This window comes from Notamacropus eugenii, chromosome 1 (assembly GCF_028372415.1).
Source record: "Notamacropus eugenii isolate mMacEug1 chromosome 1, mMacEug1.pri_v2, whole genome shotgun sequence".
NCBI classification, from domain to species: Eukaryota; Metazoa; Chordata; class Mammalia; order Diprotodontia; family Macropodidae; genus Notamacropus; species Notamacropus eugenii.
In genome coordinates, this window is record NC_092872.1 from 349,146,491 (window position 1) to 349,165,747 (window position 19,257).

Genomic DNA, 19,257 nt, shown 5'->3' on the forward strand with positions numbered 1-19,257 from the left:
CATAAAACCAAATGTTAGATTTATATATTAATTCATTAGTTTCTTATATTCAGTTTTATTAATCTCATTTTTAATTTTTAGGGTTTCAAATTTGACATTTAATTGGGGATTTTTATTTGTTATTTTTCTAGTTTTTTTCATTGCATATCCAGTTCATTGGTCTGCTTTTTCTCTATTTTATCGATGTAAGCATTTAGAAATATAAATTTTCCCCTAAGTACTGCTTTGGCTGCATCTAATAGATTTTGGTATATTATCTCATTATGATCATATTCTTTAATAAAATTATTTATTATATCTATGACCTATACTTTAACCCATTCATTCTTTACAATTAGGTTATTAGTCTCCAATTAATTTTTAATCTATGTTTTCATGGTCCCTTATTAAATATAATTTTTATTATATTATAACCTGAAAGTATATATTTAATATTTCTGTTTTTCTGCATTAAGCTATAAAGTTTTTGTGCTCTAATATGTAGTCATTTTTTTAAAGGTATTGTGTATCTCTGAGAAAAAAGTATATTCCTTTCTATTGCTGCTCAGTCCTTTCCAGATGTCTATCATATCTACCTTATCTAAGATTCTATTCATCTCCTTGACTTATTATTTATTTTTTAGTTAGATTTACCTAGATCTGAGAGGAGAAAGTTGAAGTCCCCCACCATTATAGTTTTGCTACATCTATTTCCACCTATAATTCATTTAGCTTTTCCTTTAAAAATTTGGATGCATATAAGTTTACTATTGATATTATTTCATTATCTATGGTCATAAATATAGTTTATGTAGTTTATCATCATGTAGTTTCCCTGTTTATCTCTTTTAATTAAATGTTTCAGCTTTAACTTTGTATGAGATCATGATTGTTACACCTGCTATTTTTGCATCAACTGAAGCATAATAAATTCTGCTTCAGTTCTTTATTTTTACTCTATGTGTATTTCTCACTTTAAAATGTCTTTCTTGTAAGCAACGTATTATCAGATTCTGGTTTTTAATTCATTCTGCTAATCCATTTCCATTTTACAGGTGAGTTTATCCCATTCACATCTAAAGTTATAATTACTAGTTATGCATTTCCTTGCATTCTATTTTTCCTCACTGTTTATCCTTCTCTTCTTCTCTTTTTACCCTCTCCCTTCTCAGATATCTAACTTACTTCTAGCCACTGTCTCCCTAATTTGGACCCCTTGTAGGAGTCCCTCTCTTACCTTATGCTCTTCTTCTTAATAGCACAGCCTTCTAAGAGTCTATCCCTTGTCCTATCCCCTCACCCTGCTATTTCTCTGTAAGTTACGAAGACTTATATACCCTTCAAGATGTTATTCCCTTTTTAACTCAGCTCCGATGAGAACAAAGTTCTAGTACTACCAGACCTCTACCCCTTTCTGCCCTCCACTGTAACAGTTCTTCCATACATGCCTCATTTGTGTGAGATAATTGCTCCATTTTACCTCTCCTTATCCAACTTTATTTTTTAAGATCATCCCATCATACTCAACCCTAATCTTTCTATCTATGTATGTTCTTGCAAACTACCCTAGTTATGATAACATTCTTAAGTTATAGATGTTTTCCCATATAGGAAATTAAACAGGTTGACCTTAATATGATCAATAATAATGATAATAATCCCTTATAATTGGCCTTTCATGTTTCCCTTCTTATGTTTCTTCTAATTCTTGTGAGTCAGATTTTCCATTCAGTTCTGGTCTTTTCCTCACAAATACCTGAAAGTCCTTTAATTCATTAAATGTCTATTTTTTTTTTCCAGGCAGTGTTACACTCAGCTTTGCTGATTAAGTTATTCTTGGTTGTAAACCCAGCTACTTTGGTCTTTGGAATATAATGTCTATGCCCAGCAATCTTTTAATGTAGAAGCTGATAAATCTTGTATTATTCTGATTGTAACTATACAGTATTTAAATTGTTTGGGGGTTTTTGTTTTTTCCTTCTTGTCTTTAGTATTTTCTCCTTGACTTGAGAGCTTCAAAACTTAGCTGTAATATTCCTGAGAATTTTCATCTTGGGATCTCTTTCAGTAGTGACTGGTAGATTTTTTCAATTTTTATTTTACCCTCTTGTTCTAAAATTTCAAGACAGGTTTTCCTAATAATTTCTTGAACTATAGTGTCTAGAATTTTTTTATCATAACTTTTATCATAAGTTTCAGGTAGTCCAATTGTTACATTGTCTGCCCTTAATCTGTTTCCAGGTCAGGTGTTTTTCTAATGAGATATTTCACATTCTTTATTATTTTTTCATTCTTTTGATTTTGTTTTACTATTTTTTCGTGTCTTTTGAACTCCTTTGCTTCCCTTTGCCCAGTTCTAATTTTTAAGGAGTTATTTTCTTCCATGACTTTTTAGATCTCTTTTTTCCAGTTGGTTGACTTTCTTTTCATAATTCTCTTGATTTTCTTGCATTACTCTTATTTTTTTCCCCTAATCTTTCCTCAACCTCTCTTATTTGATTTTTAAAATTCTTTTTAAGCTCTTCCAAGAATTCTTTTTGGGCTTGTGACTGTTTTACATTTTTCTTTGAAGTAGAAGTAGCTGTTTGACTTCTCTATCTTCTTCTGAGCTTGAACCTAGATCATCATTATCATCATAGTAGCTATCTCTGGTCCATTTCTTTCTCTTTTATTGCTCATATTTTTTTAGTGGCTTATTTTTTAGCTATTAACTTTATGTTAGAGTTGGACTCCAGTCTCAAGGTATGGGGGGGTAATATCTCAAGCTTTAGGGTTTTTGTCCTGTTGTGTCCTGAGCTCTCTCTGAGGGCTTGACTTCAGGTACCCCTCTCTGCCCCTGAACTGTGACCAGGGCCCCCAGCAACGCTATCACTACACACTTCTTACTCTCTGCAGGCCCTCCTGCTCCCAGCTTCTGTTCACCCCTCTGCCCTGGAACCAAATCCATGGACTCTGCTCTCCTTCAAGTCACCAAAACTTACAGGGTCTCATCCCTCTGAGACCACACTCACTGAATGTGTTTGTTCCTCTTCACCCACAGCCATAGACTGGGACTGCATCTGGACAGTGCATCTGGCCCTACATCCAGTGCAGTATCTCCTCATCCACACTGTCTCTGGGGTGAAAATTCCTGACGCTGAGGCCAGGGCTTTTTGTTTGTTGATTTGGGGGTATCTGTACTTCGGTCAGCCAAGATCACCACCCTTGGAGGTCAGGTCTTTCCTAATGTCCTCCCAAGTTTTCTTATGTCAGATAGCAGCTTTACCCCAACTTTTATCTATTTCTGTGGCTCTGATGTTCACTTTGAGGCATTACTTTAAATTATTTGTGGGGGTGTTAAGAGAGCCAAGTAATTTCCACCCTTATTCTTCCATCCTCCCAGAATCCTTTCTGTCATTGTCATTAGTACTACAACTATGATAATGACAACTACTATTGCATCAGCCTCATATCTGCCAGAAACAACTTTTTAAATTTGTCATTAATCTATATTCATGTAGTTTATAGCTTATAGAGAGATATGGCATAGTCCCCCTTCCTCTGATATAACTTACTGCTTTAAGATGATGTCAAGTAACATTTGTAAGAATCTTGAACTAGGAAAAGATATCTTTTAAAAATTTTTTTATTTTATTTATGTTCAGTGCTCTGCAATCACTACTATATAACCTAGATTTTTTTTCCTCCCCCCCCCCTCCCTGCCCTCCACCTTCCCCTTCCCTCCCCAAGGTGGCATGCAATTCTATATAGGTTCTACACATACATTCTCACTAAATATACCCTCACCTTATATTGCATAGAAGAATTAAAGTGAATGGGAAAAATCATAAAACCAAAGCGTCATACAAAAGAAAATGATCTGTTACATTATGTGATTGAATTCCATAGTTCTTTCCCTGGATGTGGAAGGCATTTTGCCTTAAAAAACCATTGGAAATTTTTTAAGTCCTTGCATTGCAATGAAGTACTAAGTCTACCAGAAAAATTCCTCACAACACTGTGGTTGTTGCTGTGTACAAAGTTCTGGTTCTGCTCCTTTCACTCAGCATCAGATAATATAAGTCTTTCCAGGCCTCTCTGAAGTCTTCCTATTCATCATTTCTTATAGCACAATAGTATTTCATTACATTCATATACCACAACTTGTTCAGCCATTCCCCAATTGATAAGCATCCCCTTGATTTTCAGTTTAACCGTGGGCAAATCATTTAACCCTGTTTGCCTCAGTTTCCTCATCTGTAAAATGAGCTGGAAAAGGAAATGGCAAACCACTTTAGTATCTTTTCCAAGAAAACTCCCAATGGGGTCACAGAGTCAGACACAACTGAAGCACAACAAACTAGTATTCATAAAAAAGCTAGCCAACCACTAATCTTTGCTCACTCACTTTTCTCCCAGGAGTTATACTGGTGAGTGATAAACCAAGTAAGCCTTTGGTATGACAAGTATCTGTGACATTTTGTAAAACTTGAATGTTGATTTGTTGATTCTTAATAAAAATTGTTTGATGGGATTTCATTTTGTTTCTTTTTTAAATACTTCAGCTCTTCATCTATATCAACAAAAAGAGGAATTCCCAACACAGCATAAGAAACTTGGCTTTGGTTGCTCAGTACTTAACAGACTTTTGAGAGGCGGTCTCCCCCTGGTGGGAATCACAGAGCTTGTTGGGCAGAGCTCGGCTGGGAAGACTCAGATTGGCCTGCAGCTCTCCCTCTGTGTGCAGTACCCTTATGAGTATGGAGGACTGGAGTCAGGTAAGCAGAGGACACTTGTCTAACTTATTCTGTAAAGTAAGCATGTACATAAAGAATGAAAGAATGATTCCCTTGAAAGAAGCCCCCAAATAAAGTAGTAGAGGTCTCCATTAAGATTTTCAGATTTTCCCCAGAGCTAAAAGCAGGCATATGAACTTGGACCACAGCTTATTTGCATGAAAAACTACAGTGGCTGGTGCATCATCATCATCATCGTTATTACTATTTCTGCAAAATGTAAAAAGACGAAGGGGAGGAGCCAAGATGGCAGAGTAGAAAGATACACATATGCTAGCTCCTAACCCACAGTCCATAAAATACCAGTAAAGAAGATCTCCCAACAAATTCTGGAGCAGCAGAAGCCACAGAACAATGGAGTGAAGGAGATTTCTGTTCCAGAGAGACCTGAAAAACTGACACGAAAGGTCTGTCATGCACCAGATCCAGAGCAGAGCCCAGTCCTGCCTTGGCCGTGCGGCACCAAGAGGAGCAGATCCGAGCAGGCTTCAGGGACAGAATCTCCAGGGGCTGTGCAGGTCCCTCCAGCCACAGGCACCAAAGGTCAGTGAGAGGGTCTTTTCAGCTCTATGGGGAGCGGGGTGTCCCCATAACTCAGGATCCCTCGGGACGCAGCAGCGGAGGTAGCAGCAGACGTGCTCCCAAAGCAGGCAGGAGCTCAGATCCATTGTTGAAGGTCTCCACATAAACCCCCTGAGGGAACTGAGCCCCAAGTGGTGGCCCTGCCCCCACCTGAGCAGCTGAACTTAATCTCACACTGAATAGCAGCCCTAGCCCCGCCAAAGCTCTAAGGCTAGGAAGCAGCATTTGAATCTCAGACCCCAAGCAGTGGCTGGGCAGATCTGGAGGGGAGGTGGGTGTGAAGAGGAAGCCCAGAAGTCAAGTCACTGGCTGGGAAAATGCCCAGAAAAAGGAAAAAAAATAAGACCATAGAAGGTGACTTTCTTGGTGAACAGATATCTCCTCCCATCCTTTCAGATGAGGAAGAACAATGCTTACCATCAGGGAAAGACACAGAAGTCAAGGCTTCTGTATCCCAAACATCCAAAATAAATATTCAGTGGACTCAGGCCATGGAAGAGCTCAAAAAGGATTTTGAAGATCAAGTTAGAGAGGTGGAGGAAAAACTGGGAAGAGAAAGGAGAGAGATGCAAGAAGAGCATGAAAAAGAGTTCAACACCTTACTAAAGCAGACTCAAAAAAAATGATAAAGAAAATAATGCCTTGAAAAATAGGCTAAGTCAATTGGCAAAAGAGGTTCAAAAAGCCAATGAGGAGAAGAATGCTTTAAAAAGCAGAATTAGCCAAATGGAAAAGGAGGTTCAAAAGCTCACTGAAGAAAATAGTTCTTTCAAAATTAGAATGGAACAGATGGAGGCTAATGACTTTATGAGAAACCAAGAAATCACAAAACAAAACCAAAAGAATGAAAAAAATGGAAGATAATGTGAAATATCTCATTGGAAAAACAACTGACCTGGAAAATAGATCCAGGAGAGACAATTTAAAAATTATGGGACTACCTGAAAGCCATGCTCAAAAAAAGAGCCTAAACATCATCTTTCATGAAATTATCAAGGACAACTGCCCTGAGATTCTAGAACCAGAAGGCAAAATAAGTATTCAAGGAATCCACCGATCACCACCTGAAAGACATCCAGGAACATTGTGGCCAAATTCCAGAGTTCCCTGGTCAAGGAGAAAATATTGCAAGCAGCTAGAAAGAAACAATTCAAATATTGTAGAAATACAGTCAGGATAACACAAGATCTAGCACCTTCTACATTAAGGGATTGAAGGGTGTGGAATATGATATTCCAGAAGTCAAAGGAACTAGGACTAAAACCAAGAATCACCTACCCAGCAAAACTGAGTATAATACTTCAGGGGAAAAAATGGTTTTTCAATGAAATAGAGGACTTTCAAGCATTCTTGATGAAAAGACCAGAGCTGAAAAGAAAATCTGACTTTCAAACATAAGAATGAAGAGAATCATGAAAAGGTAAACAGTAAAGAGAAGTCATAAGGGACTTACTAAAGTTGAACTGTTTACATTCCTACATGGAAAGACAATATTTGTAACTCTTGAAACTTTTCAGTATCTGGGTAGTTGGTGGGATTACACACACATACACACACACACACACACACACACACAGAGATAGAGAGCACAGAGTGAATTGAATAGGATGGAATCATATCTTAAAAAAATGAAATTAAGCAATGAGAGAGAAATATATCGGGAGGAGAAAGGGAGAAATGGAATGGGGCAAATTATCTCTCATAAAAGAGGCAAGCAAAAGACTTTTTAGTTTAAGGAAAAAGAGGGGAGGTGAGAGAAAAATATGAAGTTTACTCTCATCACATTTGACTCAAGGAAGGAGTAAAATGCACACTCATTTTGGTTTGAAAACCTATCTTACAATACAGGAAAGTGGGGGAGAAGGGGATAAGCAGGGTGGGGGGGAATGGTGGAAGGGAGGGCAGTGGGAGGAGGGAGCAATTTGAAGTCAACACTCTTGGGTAGGGACAGGATCAAAAGAGAGAATAGAAGCAATGGGGGACAGGATAGGATGGAGGGAAATATAGTTAATCTTACACAACACGACTATCATGGAAGTCATTTGCAAAACCACACAGATATGGCCTGTGGGAGGGAGGGATGAAGAGAAGTTGGAACTCAAAGTTTTAGGAACAACTATCGAGTACTCTTCTTGCTACTAGGAAGTAAGAAATACAGGTAAAGGGGTATAGAAAGTTATCTTGACCTACAGGACAAGAGAAGATGGGGACAAGGGAAGGGAGGGATGATAGAAGAGAGGGCAGATTGGTGACAGGGGCAATCAGAATGCTCGGTGTTTTGGGGTGGGGGGAGGGGACAAATGGGGAGAAAATTTGGAACCCAAAATTTTGTGAAAATGAATGTTTAAAGTTAAATAAATAAATAAATAAAAAGAAATTAAAAACAAACAAAAAAATGTAAAAAGACATGAAAGGGCCACCAACAAACTGAGTGGATTCTGTGCACAGTGCCTGGAAGAATGGGATCCACTGCTACACAGTCTGAGGAGGAATGGATGGGGGGATGTATGGCAGTCTTAGACCAGTGGAAAGAACATTACCATCAGTGAGTTCACAGATGCAATGAAGTGTTGGAGTCTCAAACTCATAATACTAATTGTATGTGATAGCAATGTAACACGTTGCTAAAGCACTTTAAGGATTGTGAACCCTGTGGAGTAGGCTGTATAAATATATGCTTCCATTTTAAAGATGAAGAAACCAGAGTTTACCCAAAGTATGTCACTCAGCCAAGGGCAGTGCTGATTATTGGCAGAGCTGGATTTCAAACTGAGGTCATGTGATTCTAGGTCTAAGGTTCTTTACAAAAGTTTTATTTTCATTACCTGTTGTTGTTCAGTTTTAATCATGTCTGACTCTTCATGGTCCCATTTGGGGTTTTCTTGGCAAAGACACTGAAGTATTTTGCCATTTCCTTCTCCAGCTCATTTTACGGATGAGGAAACTGAGGCAGACAGGGTTGAGTGACTTGCCCAGGGTCACACAGCTAGTAAGTGTCTGAGGCCAGATTGGAAGATTAATCTTCCTGACTCCAAGCCTGGCGCTTTATCTACTCTGCGCTCCTCATTGCCTTTAAGTTACCTTTTTGTTCTTTCCCATTTTTACTCTCACTTTTCCTGTTGCTGTTGTACTAGATGCTATACCCCATGACAATTCAATTCAGTTCATTCTTCAAACAACACTGAATGCTGCCCCCTCTTCCTCTATGGTATGCTCTGTTTCCTAAGTTTTCCTGACACTAGACTGTCCTTGTCTATTTCCTTCTAGTCTAGTTCTCCTTTTAGCTTTCAGACTATTTTCTGCCTCCTTTTTCCTCTCCCTTTATAAGTAGATGTTTCCCAAATTTCTGTCTCTAACTCCCTTCCTTCCAAACTCCATACCTGAGCAACCATTCCTACAGCTGCGGCTATCAGTACTGTGCAGTTGCCTCCTAAGCCACTACCTTCAGTGCTGACGTCTTCCCCAGGTTCAGACCTTACATATTCAGCCGCTCATGAGCTAGTATCACCTTAGTCACATTAGCACCTCAGATTCATCACGTCCCAAATAAAACTCACCTTTCCCTCAAAACCACTTCTACTGACAAATCTTCCCTGTTTCTTGTGACATCATCATTCTTCTTATCACCTGTTCTTGAAACCTGGGTTAGTCTGTGATGTTTCCTCTCACTCATTTCTCACACGTGTCCCCCATATTGCTGTGTCTTGTCATTTCAGACTCCATGATTCCTCTTTTATCGGTTTACCCATTCTCACTCTGATAACCTCTACTTCAGGCCCTCATGACCTCTCACCTGGCCTTTTATAATATCCTCCAAACCCTTTTTCTTACCTAATCTCTCCCCCTTTCAATTTGTCCTACCCATGCGTCCATATTAATCTTACTGATGGAAAATTGTGACCCCATCACTTCTACTTTCCAAACCTTTACTGATTTCCCATTGTCTAATTCAGCCTCCTTGTCATTCAAGGCCTCTCGTCCTGCCTTTTTAGATTCATCTTGCCTATATTACTTTTATATTTCAAGGAAAAAAAATCCTCATAGCATATACTCAAGCAAAACAAATGCCCCTACTAGCCAAGTCCAGAAATGTATGTCTAATTCTGCGTATTGAGTCCATCACCTCTCAGGAAATGTATAGCATATTTTTTTTTAATTAATTTATTTGTTTTCAGTTTTCAACAATCACCTCCATAAGTCTTAAATTTTCTCCCGCTCTCTCTCTTCTTCTTCCCTGAGATGGCATGCAATCTTATATAGGTTATATACATACATTTTATTAAACACATTTTCACATTAGTCATGTTGCATAGAAGAATTAAAATGAATGGGAGAAACCAAAACAAAACACAAGAGAAAATAGTCTGCTTCATTCTGCATTCTGATTCCATAGTTCTTTCTCTGTATGTGGAGAGGCCTTTTGGAGTGTTTTCGGTCCTTGTATTGCTGTGAAGGGCTAAGTTTTTCAGAAACAGTACTCGCACACTATGGTTGTTACTGTGCACAAAGTTCTCCTGGTTCTGCTCCTTTCACTCAGCATCAGATCATATAAGTCCTTCCAAGTCTCTCTGAAGTCTTCCTGTTCATCATTTCTTACAGCACAATAGTATTCCATTACATTCATAAACCACAACTTGTTCAGCCATCCCCAGTTGCTGGGCATCCCCTCAATTTCCAGTTCTTGGTCACCACAAAGAGAGCTGCTATAAATATTTTTGTACATGTGGGGCCTTTTCCTATTTGTATGATGTCTTTAGGATGTACAGCGTATTTTATGATGAGATACACAAATTTAGATATGTCTCCACTGTAAATGTTCACATGGACTATTTGTACCTAGCCTGTGTTGAGCCTTCTGGGCTCATATTGGTCTGATCAGCCAGTCAAATACACCGTATCTTGACCCCAGCAGAGCGATGTCATTTTGATCCTCTTCAAGAACAAAGGACAACCACTGGTTGATCATGATATTGATCCAAATCTTTTAAAGTTGTTTTTCATTGCAGCATTGTTGTTGTCATATAGATTATTCTTTTCACTCTGTATCAGATCATATAAGGCTTCTTCTGAAAGTATGCATTTCATAATTTCTTTCGGTACAATGATATTGTTTTAAATTCATGTATTGTAATTTAGTTCTTCCGTTCCCGTGTTGATGAATACCTCATTATTTTCTAGTTCCTTGCCACTTCCAAAAGAGCTACTATAATGTTTTAAACAGAACTTCTAATGCATTTTTATACTCCACTTAAATACTGTCTTCAATTCTCTAATGTCCTATTGTGACATTTCATTATATGAAAATGACCCTGAGGTCTCCAAGGCATTGCCAATAGTGCAGAACCTCTGGTAAACTGGAAAAATCTTCAAGTAAAGGCCCAGCAATGGACTGTTGTGTCTATTGTGTACGGACCACTTTGCTAAGTCTGAAGTGTCTCATTTCTAGGGGATAAATTTTTTTGACCATAGCAACTTAGCACCATAGAGAAGAGTACACTAACTAATGCAGTTATAGATCTTCAGTGAATTAAATTAAACATATGTCTCAATTCTCCTTTACTATATCATAAGCTACTTAAATGTAGAGATTATGCTTTATGTGTCCTCCTCCACCCAGACCCTACATATAATAATTGTTCAGGAAATGTCTGAATTTAGTTCTAAAGATAGGGATGTCAGGTGTTGGCATTGACTTCAAAGGTAACCCATTTCAGATAGGGCGGCAGCGGCTGTTTGACTGTCCAAAAATACTTCAAGTTTAGCCTAAGTTATTGATGAAGTCTTTTTTGGAGATTAGAGTGATGAGCTGTCACTGTCCTGATGTATAGTGTGTAGGTGTACAGTTCATAAGCCTAACGAGCATGTAAATGTCAGAATGTACATATAGACTAGCTGGTATATGCTGAAATGAGCATGCAAACAGTGTGGCCAAAAGATCAAAATGCATTGTCAATTCAGAATGAAGTGATTATCTTTTGGGGTGATAAGCACATAAAAATTACTTTGGTTCTGAGTAGCTTTTGCAGGTATATGAAAACAGTAGAGAACAGGGGAATATGTTTAATCTGTTAACAGAAAAATTAGCAGATTTATCTCATAAAATCATAGAACCTTGGAGTTGGGACTTTAGATCCCATCTGGTCTAATTTATCCCTAAATAGAAACCTCTCTAAAACTTTTCCAGAAATGGTAATCTAGCATTAATGTGAACACCTAGATTGACACGGCTTCTACAGTTTCCTTATTTGCTTTTGGATAGCTCTATTGGAAAGTTTTTCGGTAATTGGCCCCAAGTCAACTGCCACCCATTGCTCCTAGTTTTATATTCTGGGATCAGACAGAACAAGTCTCATCTCTCCTCCTCATGACAGCCATTCAGATATTTATAAACCTCTGTGCCTTATCTTCGCCAGGCCAGATAGCCCCACTACCTTCTTCAGATGCCTGAATTGTCTCTTGTCTTCCCACCACCCTGGTTGTTACCCTTCTTTGGGCACTCCAGTTTGTCAGTAGTCTTCCTAAAATGTCTGATGAGGGCAGAGAAAATTCTTCTATAAATTGAGCCAGATGCTACCTTCCTATAGTTTATTCTCCACTGAACCTAATTCTTCTCACTGGGGGCAAATAGTAATTGCTCACATTTCTATAACATTTTGTAATTTTAAAAATAGGTTTCTCCCAACAACCCTATGAAGTATGTATAGGTTTTATTAGTCCTATTTTATAGATTAGGATAAGTAGGCTCTGATGGGGGTGGGTTTAGGGGTAATAAGTTTTCTAGGGGTTCGCAACTAATAAATATTAGAGCAAAGATTCAGAGTTTCAAATTTAGGTTTCTCTGGAATTCCAGTTGTATTTTTCAAATACACACACTTCTTCCCTCACCAGGGCAGCATCAGCAGTACACTCAAATTAAGCCAGTGGCCAAATTCAGTTAGCCAAGAAGCAGAACATATGATATCAACCCTCATGGGAACCCTAACCCTAGTCCTGAGGACTATGTAAATTATTTTTTCATGTATAAGTTTAACTGTTCTGCCCAGTATGTTTTGCCCTACTTCACCAAGACCTTCAAAGTGAAGGTCTTTTATCTTGGTCTTTTTTTTCAATCTTCTAGTTTATTATGGCCATTCATTCACTCTCTGAGGTGTTAACCTGCTGTCATGGAAGCAGCATTGTGACAGGAGTCAGAAAATGTGGATTCTAGTTCTGGATGTGGTAATAACTGACTCTGTGAACCAAAGTAAGTCACTTTCCCCTCTAGAGCACACAAATGCTAAAATGATCTTCCTAATATGCAGGTCTGACTACGTCACTCCCTTCTGAAAATGCTTCAGTGGTTCCCTGTTGGCCCTTAGATCAAATATAAACTCCTTAGAATGGCATTCAGACCCCTCAACACCATCTCTAATCTACCTTTCCAGTCTTATTTCCCATTATTCTCTGTCATGTAGCCTTTGTTCTTGCCAAATTAAATAATTAACTCTTCCTTGATCTTATCTTTCTTTCTCTTTTGTATTCCATATATTCACATAGGTTATCCCCACTTGCAAGGAACATACTCCCTCCACATCTTCACTCATTGAAATCCAATTGCTTAAAGGTTCAGCTCAATTAATATCTCTTCCATGAAGCCTTTCCTGATATTCCCAGATGAAAATGATCTTGAAGTTGGAGATTAATGGCAGTATGAAAAGGGGAGGATGGTGTTTTCCTTCTGTTTGGGGAGAGTGACAGGAATCTGAATAGATTTCTTCCAGCAGTTTGGGAATATATCCCTAGTTCTGCTCCTGACCTTTAAGAGGATGGATAGAAATACTGAGGATTCTTCTTTGCTTTCTGGTACTTTCCCAGAACAGATGATGGGACAGTTGAAGGGAATATAGAGAGTGGGAAGGAATCTTAGCAATCATATGGGCCAGGAGTTTCTAGACTTTATGTAGCAACACCTCCTTTACACATAACAATGATTGTACTGTTCCCCCTTTTACTTTTTAAATCCATGTAGATTTCTTAACTTATATTTTATTCAAATAAAAATAAGAATTTATTATAATTTTATAACACATGAACATATAACAAAAATAATATGCTTAAATATTTATTGATAAAATCTTTTATAATTTTCATATAACAAATAATTACCATAATAATATGATGTGTGGACTTGGTTTTTGGCACTAAGTTTCAGAAAACATGATAATATTGAGATGCCTCATTTTGTCTTTTTAATACATGCAATTAAAAGCTTTCAGAAAAATAAGATGTTATTTGGTAGCAATGGTGATGAAACTTGTGTTTATTTGATAAACCAGAGGATTCTTTATTTATGCTTATTTTGACATGTTCCCTCCCCAACCAATTGGAGTAAATTTACCATGGTAATCTTACTATTGTTGATTTACGTGTGTGTGTGTTCCCCCCTCAACTTCCTGCCCCACCAGCTGATGTAATTTGTTATTTGTGCCCCAAACTGGACTCCTGGTATGTCCTTGAGAATCAAGGCAGGCATCGGTCAGTCTGCACCAGACTGTTTGTGCAGCTGGGACCCTTGTAGATAAGCAGACTATCCTATCTTCAAAGTCTGACAGTTCCCAAGGGAAAAGACTGTTGCTTTTGCTCTCTTTCCTAGTCATGATTTCTCTTCCCCTTGGAAGGAATTAGTCTCTTTCCCACCCCATTGCTTATTTCCTTCTGCCATGCCACTCCCACTTAGGAGGGGATTGCTCTCTTCTCCCTTCCTTGTTGTAATCTCATAAATATGCAAGCTTCTGTTTGGATTGTGAACTTTTTGCACGTACATGGATGGTCATTTCTCTTCTTTTTTCACATGTTTCATAAAGTTATGATTTCCCACTGACAGTGTATATATGTGTATACATACACATATACATATGTATGTACATATTTATAACAGCTAGGCAGCACAGTAGAGAGAGCATCAAGCTATTGTCAGGAAGAACTAAGTTGAAATCTGGTCTCAGATACTAGCTCGGTGGACCTGGCCAAATCATTTAATTCTGTTTGCCTTAGTTTTGTCATCTCTAAAATGAACTAGAGAAAGAAATGCAAGCCACTCCAGTATCTTTGCCAAGAAAACCCCAAGTGGAATAATAGAGTCAGATACAACTGAAATGACTAAACAACAAAAATTATATGCGTGTAAAAAGAGAAAGGCAATGTGCTTTAAAATGTCCAATAATTTTGGTCATTTCTTCCAATCTTTTCTTCAAGAGACTCTTACATGTCTGCTCCTCCAGGGGGCATTTAACTATGAAGTTTTTATGCCCCTAATTTCATCTTATTTTTTTAGTTAGATTTATCTAGTTCCAAGAAGGAAAAGTGGAGGTCTTCCACTAGTATAGTTTTACTGTTTATTTCCTTCTGTAACTCATTTAATTTTTCCTTTAAGGATTTGGGTGCTATAACATTTGGTACATGTTTGTTTAGTATTAATATTATTTCATTTTGAATCTACTCTGCTGTCCACTTCCATTTTATGGGTAAGTTCATCACATTCACATGTATTTCACTCCCACTTGCTCGCCGCCTCCTCCCCCAATTTATCCTTTTCTTTTTCTCCTTTCATCTTGTTCCTTTTCACAATGTTTTGCTTTGGGCCACCTCCTCCTCCTGTCTGCCCTCCCTGCTATCTATCATACTCTCCTCATTCGCACTTGTCTCCCTTCTGTCCTATTTCCTTCTAGGAATGTGTATGTTACTCTTTGAGCCAGTTACAATGAGAGGACAGTTCATTTTGCTCACCACCCCACCCCCTCAATCTTCCTCTTCACTGAAAAAGTTCTTCTTTTCATGCCTCTTTATGTGATATAATTTATCCCATTCTACCTCTCTCTTTCCCCTTCTCCCAGTACATCTTTTTCCTTTTTTTTTTTTTTTTGGATATCATTCCAATCGTAGTTAATTCATACCTGGCTTCTGTTTATATATACTCCTTCTCACTGCCCTAATAATGATAAAGTATCATCTTCCCGCGTAGCCATGTATTCAGTTTAACCTTATTGAATCCCTTATTATTTCTCTTTTCCTGTTTACCTTTTTATGCCTCTCTTGGGTCTTATATTTGAAAGGCAGATTTTCTAGTCACCTCTGATCTTTTCATCAGGAATGCTTGGAAGCCCTCAATTTCACTTCAGAAATCCATTTTTCCCCGGAAGGATTTTATTCAGTTTTGTTGGGTAAATAATTCTTGGTTTTAATCCTAGCTTCTTGGCCCTTTGGAATATCATAATCCATGCCTTGTAGTCATTTAATGTAGGAGCAGCTAAATCTTGTGTTATTCTGGCTCTGGGTCCATGATATTTAAATTGTTTTTTTGGAATTTTTTTTCTGGCTGCTTGTAATATTTTCTCCTCTGAGAGCTTTGGAATTTGGCTATAAATATTCCTAGGAATTTTCTTTCAGGAGGGGATGGGTGGATCATTTCAATTTCTATTTTGAACCTTCTAGTTCTGTGATAACAGGATAGTTTTCCTTGGTAATTTCTTGAAAGATGGTATCTAGGCTCTTTTTTGATTATGACTTTAATTTGTTTCTTTCTTGATGTCTTTTTTAGTCGTTAGCATCAACTTGCCAATTCTAATTTTTTAAGGATTTTTTTCAGTGTGCTTTTGTACTTCCTTTTTCATTTCACCAGCTCTACTTTTTAAGGAGTTCTTTTCTTCAGTAAATTTTTGTACCTCTTCTTCCACTTAACCACTTCTGCTTTTTAAGGAGTTCTTCTCTTCATTGGATTTCTGTGCCTCTTTTTACCATTTGGACTCTTCTGTTTTTTAAGGTGTTCAGTATTTTTTGTGCCTCCTTTGTCAAACTTTTTTTTATGATTTTTTTGCATCACTTTCCTTTCTTTCCCCAATTTTCCATCTACCTCTCTTATTTGGATTTTAAAATCCTTTTTGAGCTCCTCCAGGGCCTGAGATGAATTCACGTTTTTCTTTGAGGCTTTGCATGTAGCTGCTTTTGATGTCATTGTCTTCTATATCTGTGTTTTGATCTGCCTTGTCATCGTAGTCTTTCTTTGGTCAAGTTCTTTTTTTGTTGTTTGCTCATTTTTCCAGTCTATAATTTGACTTTTAACTTCATGTTCAAGTTGGGCTCTGCTTCTGGGTTGGTTATTATCTAAGGGGAGGTGTGTTCACTGCTCTCCTGGCTTATGCTGTGATCTTTGAGCAATGACAAGCAGTCTATTCCTTCCTGGAACTGTGGCCAGGGTCACTGCTCTCCTTTGGCTGCTTGCTCTAGTGTGCTAGTGTTCCTTCTCCTCACTCTGGAACTGTGATCTGGAACTGCATATGGGCAATGCTGAGACTCTTGCACCCAGTGCCAGCAAAGGGTCCCCTGTAATCTTATGATTAGTTGTCAAGCCCCTTGCTGTCTGGCCTCAGAGCTCCAGAAGCTGCAGCTCCTGATTCAGTCATCCCAAAGGCCTGCTGCTGGCTTGTTGTGATCAGCCTGTGCCGATCTGTGCTTCACTGTCACCCCAGTGAGACAGACTTTCCTGCCAACGTTTTAAGTTGCCTTGGTCTGAAAAATTGTTTTATTCTGTCCTTTTGTTAGTTCTTATCCTCCAGAATTCATTTTGAGGCATTATTTTAACATTATTTGGAGAGGAATTTGGGAGAGCTCAGGCAACCCCTGCCTTTACCATCTTCAAACCAGAGCTGTTTCCTCTGTACCACCTTGCCATTAAGATATTTCCTATTTCAAACTTTGTTGACTCATACGTTAACTATTTCACCAAGCTCTGAGTCGTCTAAAAATATGATATCCATGCCATTTTTAATCTTTATGAAAATCACTGATAAAATCCTTTAAAAGCATAGAGCCAAGCACAAATTTCAAGAACCTTCTGCTTGATACTTCCTGCCAAGTGCACATCAACTGGTTAATGATTGCTGAGGTCTTCCAACTCCTCTACTGCTACTGCAGCTAATAATAATTATTCACATTTATTTACTGCTCTAAATTAAAAAAAACATTGTGTTTACAAAATTCTGTGAAGTAGTTAGTGCAAATGTTATGATCTCTTTTTGGAAACTGAAGCTCATAAAAATTAAATGGTTCCACCATCACCACAGATAGATCTAATAAATGCAAGATTTGAACCTGGTTTGGCATATTCTAGGTTAACACTTTTTCTAGTATACCACACCAGCTCTGGAATTCATTTTTTTCCCTCAGTTAATAAGAATTTGTCTCTCCTTTACATCTCTCCTTTTCACTGAGGAAAAAGAAAAAAGCAAAACCCTTGTAATAAACACACATAGTCATGTAAAATATGTTTCCATAGTTGGCATATCCAAAAATTTTCACCACACCAACAGCAAAAAAAATAAATGGAGATGCTGAGGAGTGACCTTAGATCTCTTATCTGACCTCCTGAAACAACCAGCATTCAGGTACATTTTCTTCGTACAGTGTCAGTTAAGAGAATGATACGTCATTGTTTAGATATTACATTCTCTTGTCAAACATATTTGAATTTATCTTACTTGCTGCAACTTCTTCTGACATTCAGTTGCATAATAAATGTTCTCAAAGGAAACCAATTTGTTCCATGTATTCTGTCTCTGGACCAGCTCTTTGTTCTTGTCTATGGCTTGGCAGCTAGTCAAGAAAACTGGACACATTGTCTCTGGATTAATTATATTGGTGCCATTTTGAGGAGCCATTTGATAGTGCTTGTTAGTTTGCTGAATTGTTTTGTTTTCTATCTTTGTCTGGATTTGAATGATAGAAAAAAGTCAGTTTAACTTGGTCTTTTTCATAGATAGTCTTATTTTAAAAGCCAATAACAGTCAATCTATTTGAAACGTATTCCCTTTCCCCAGTCTCCCCGTAGACTAAAGTCATTTCTTTGATGGTAAGGATTTTATCATGTATCATTTTTTTAAAAAATCTTTTATCCTCAATGCCTAGCCTACCTCCTGTCACATGGACATGTGCAGGTTCGTAAAATTTGCTTAATTGTATCAGATGTATCATTTTGTGTCAGTAAAATTTAAGGTTCACAAGTTTGGGGCCTTTCTTACTTATGGTGGGCAGAAATGATGACTTTGGGAAAAGATCTAAAAGTTTCCTAACTTCTTTGGCCAATAGAACCCAGTCTAATGCCTTTGGCTGAGCTCTCAGCAGTATCACCCAACACCATATACCTGTTTGGGCAGCACAGGTTAATAGAAAGAGCACTCACCCAGGAATAAGATTAGATTAAAGGGTCAAAGTGATGTTGGAAATCTCTGAGTCCAGCCATCTCATTTTACAGATGAGACAGTTGAAGCCCAGGCTACACAGGTCATGTATTGGTGCCAAGTCCTCTGAGTCCAAAGCCAGTGCTCTTCTGCTGCTTCATGCCACAAAGTCAGAGGGCTGGGGATTCAGTTCAGGCTGACATAATAGCCAGTTGTGGGACTGTGGGCAGGTTACCTTGATGAGCTTTTGTTTCTTCATTTGTAAAACAGGAATAATGCTTGACTTGCTTCTGTCACAGGGTGCAATGGTACCTGGAACAGCAGCATACAAGGAAGGAGTCACCTTATTCAATTGTCTATAATCCACTGTCATCCTCCATGTCTTATCTGACTTCCATACTGGCCAGATACTATTCCATTGAGTGGTTGTTAAGGACTAACACTTTTACCTCAACATATTCCTTTATAGTACTGGTAATTTCATCTTGCCCACCTGGCACATGATACTGCTTTAAAGCATCATGTATCAAGTATCTAAAGTAACTTTAGAAGGTCCGGGTAAAGTGATGGGGTGCATTTTTATTTTACCCACTAAAACGATATTAATCCATATCTTCCTTACTGCAAATTGGTATCTCCACTCAGGTAAGTTTAGTCATACCTCTCAATATATCTATTCCAATGATGTATTCAGGAATGAATACAATCAC

At 38.0% G+C, this 19,257-nt stretch overlaps 1 protein-coding gene across 16 annotated transcripts in view; it reads left to right on the top strand.

Annotated features, from left to right (window-relative positions):
- Positions 1-19,257, top strand: part of XRCC3 (X-ray repair cross complementing 3) — a 68,274-nt gene that overhangs the window by 18,120 nt on the left and 30,897 nt on the right. For 7 of the 16 annotated variants that reach the window (XM_072630110.1, XM_072630107.1, XM_072630105.1 and 4 more), the window contains 2 exons: positions 4,524-4,736; positions 5,136-5,297. The exons of 4 other annotated variants lie outside the window; for them this stretch is intronic. In XM_072630110.1, the coding sequence (XP_072486211.1) occupies positions 4,524-4,736; positions 5,136-5,297 (375 nt within the window). The remainder of the gene's footprint in view (positions 1-4,523; positions 4,737-5,135; positions 5,298-19,257) is intronic. 5 more of the 16 variants (XM_072630113.1, XM_072630112.1, XM_072630116.1 and 2 more) reach the window with 1 other exon arrangement.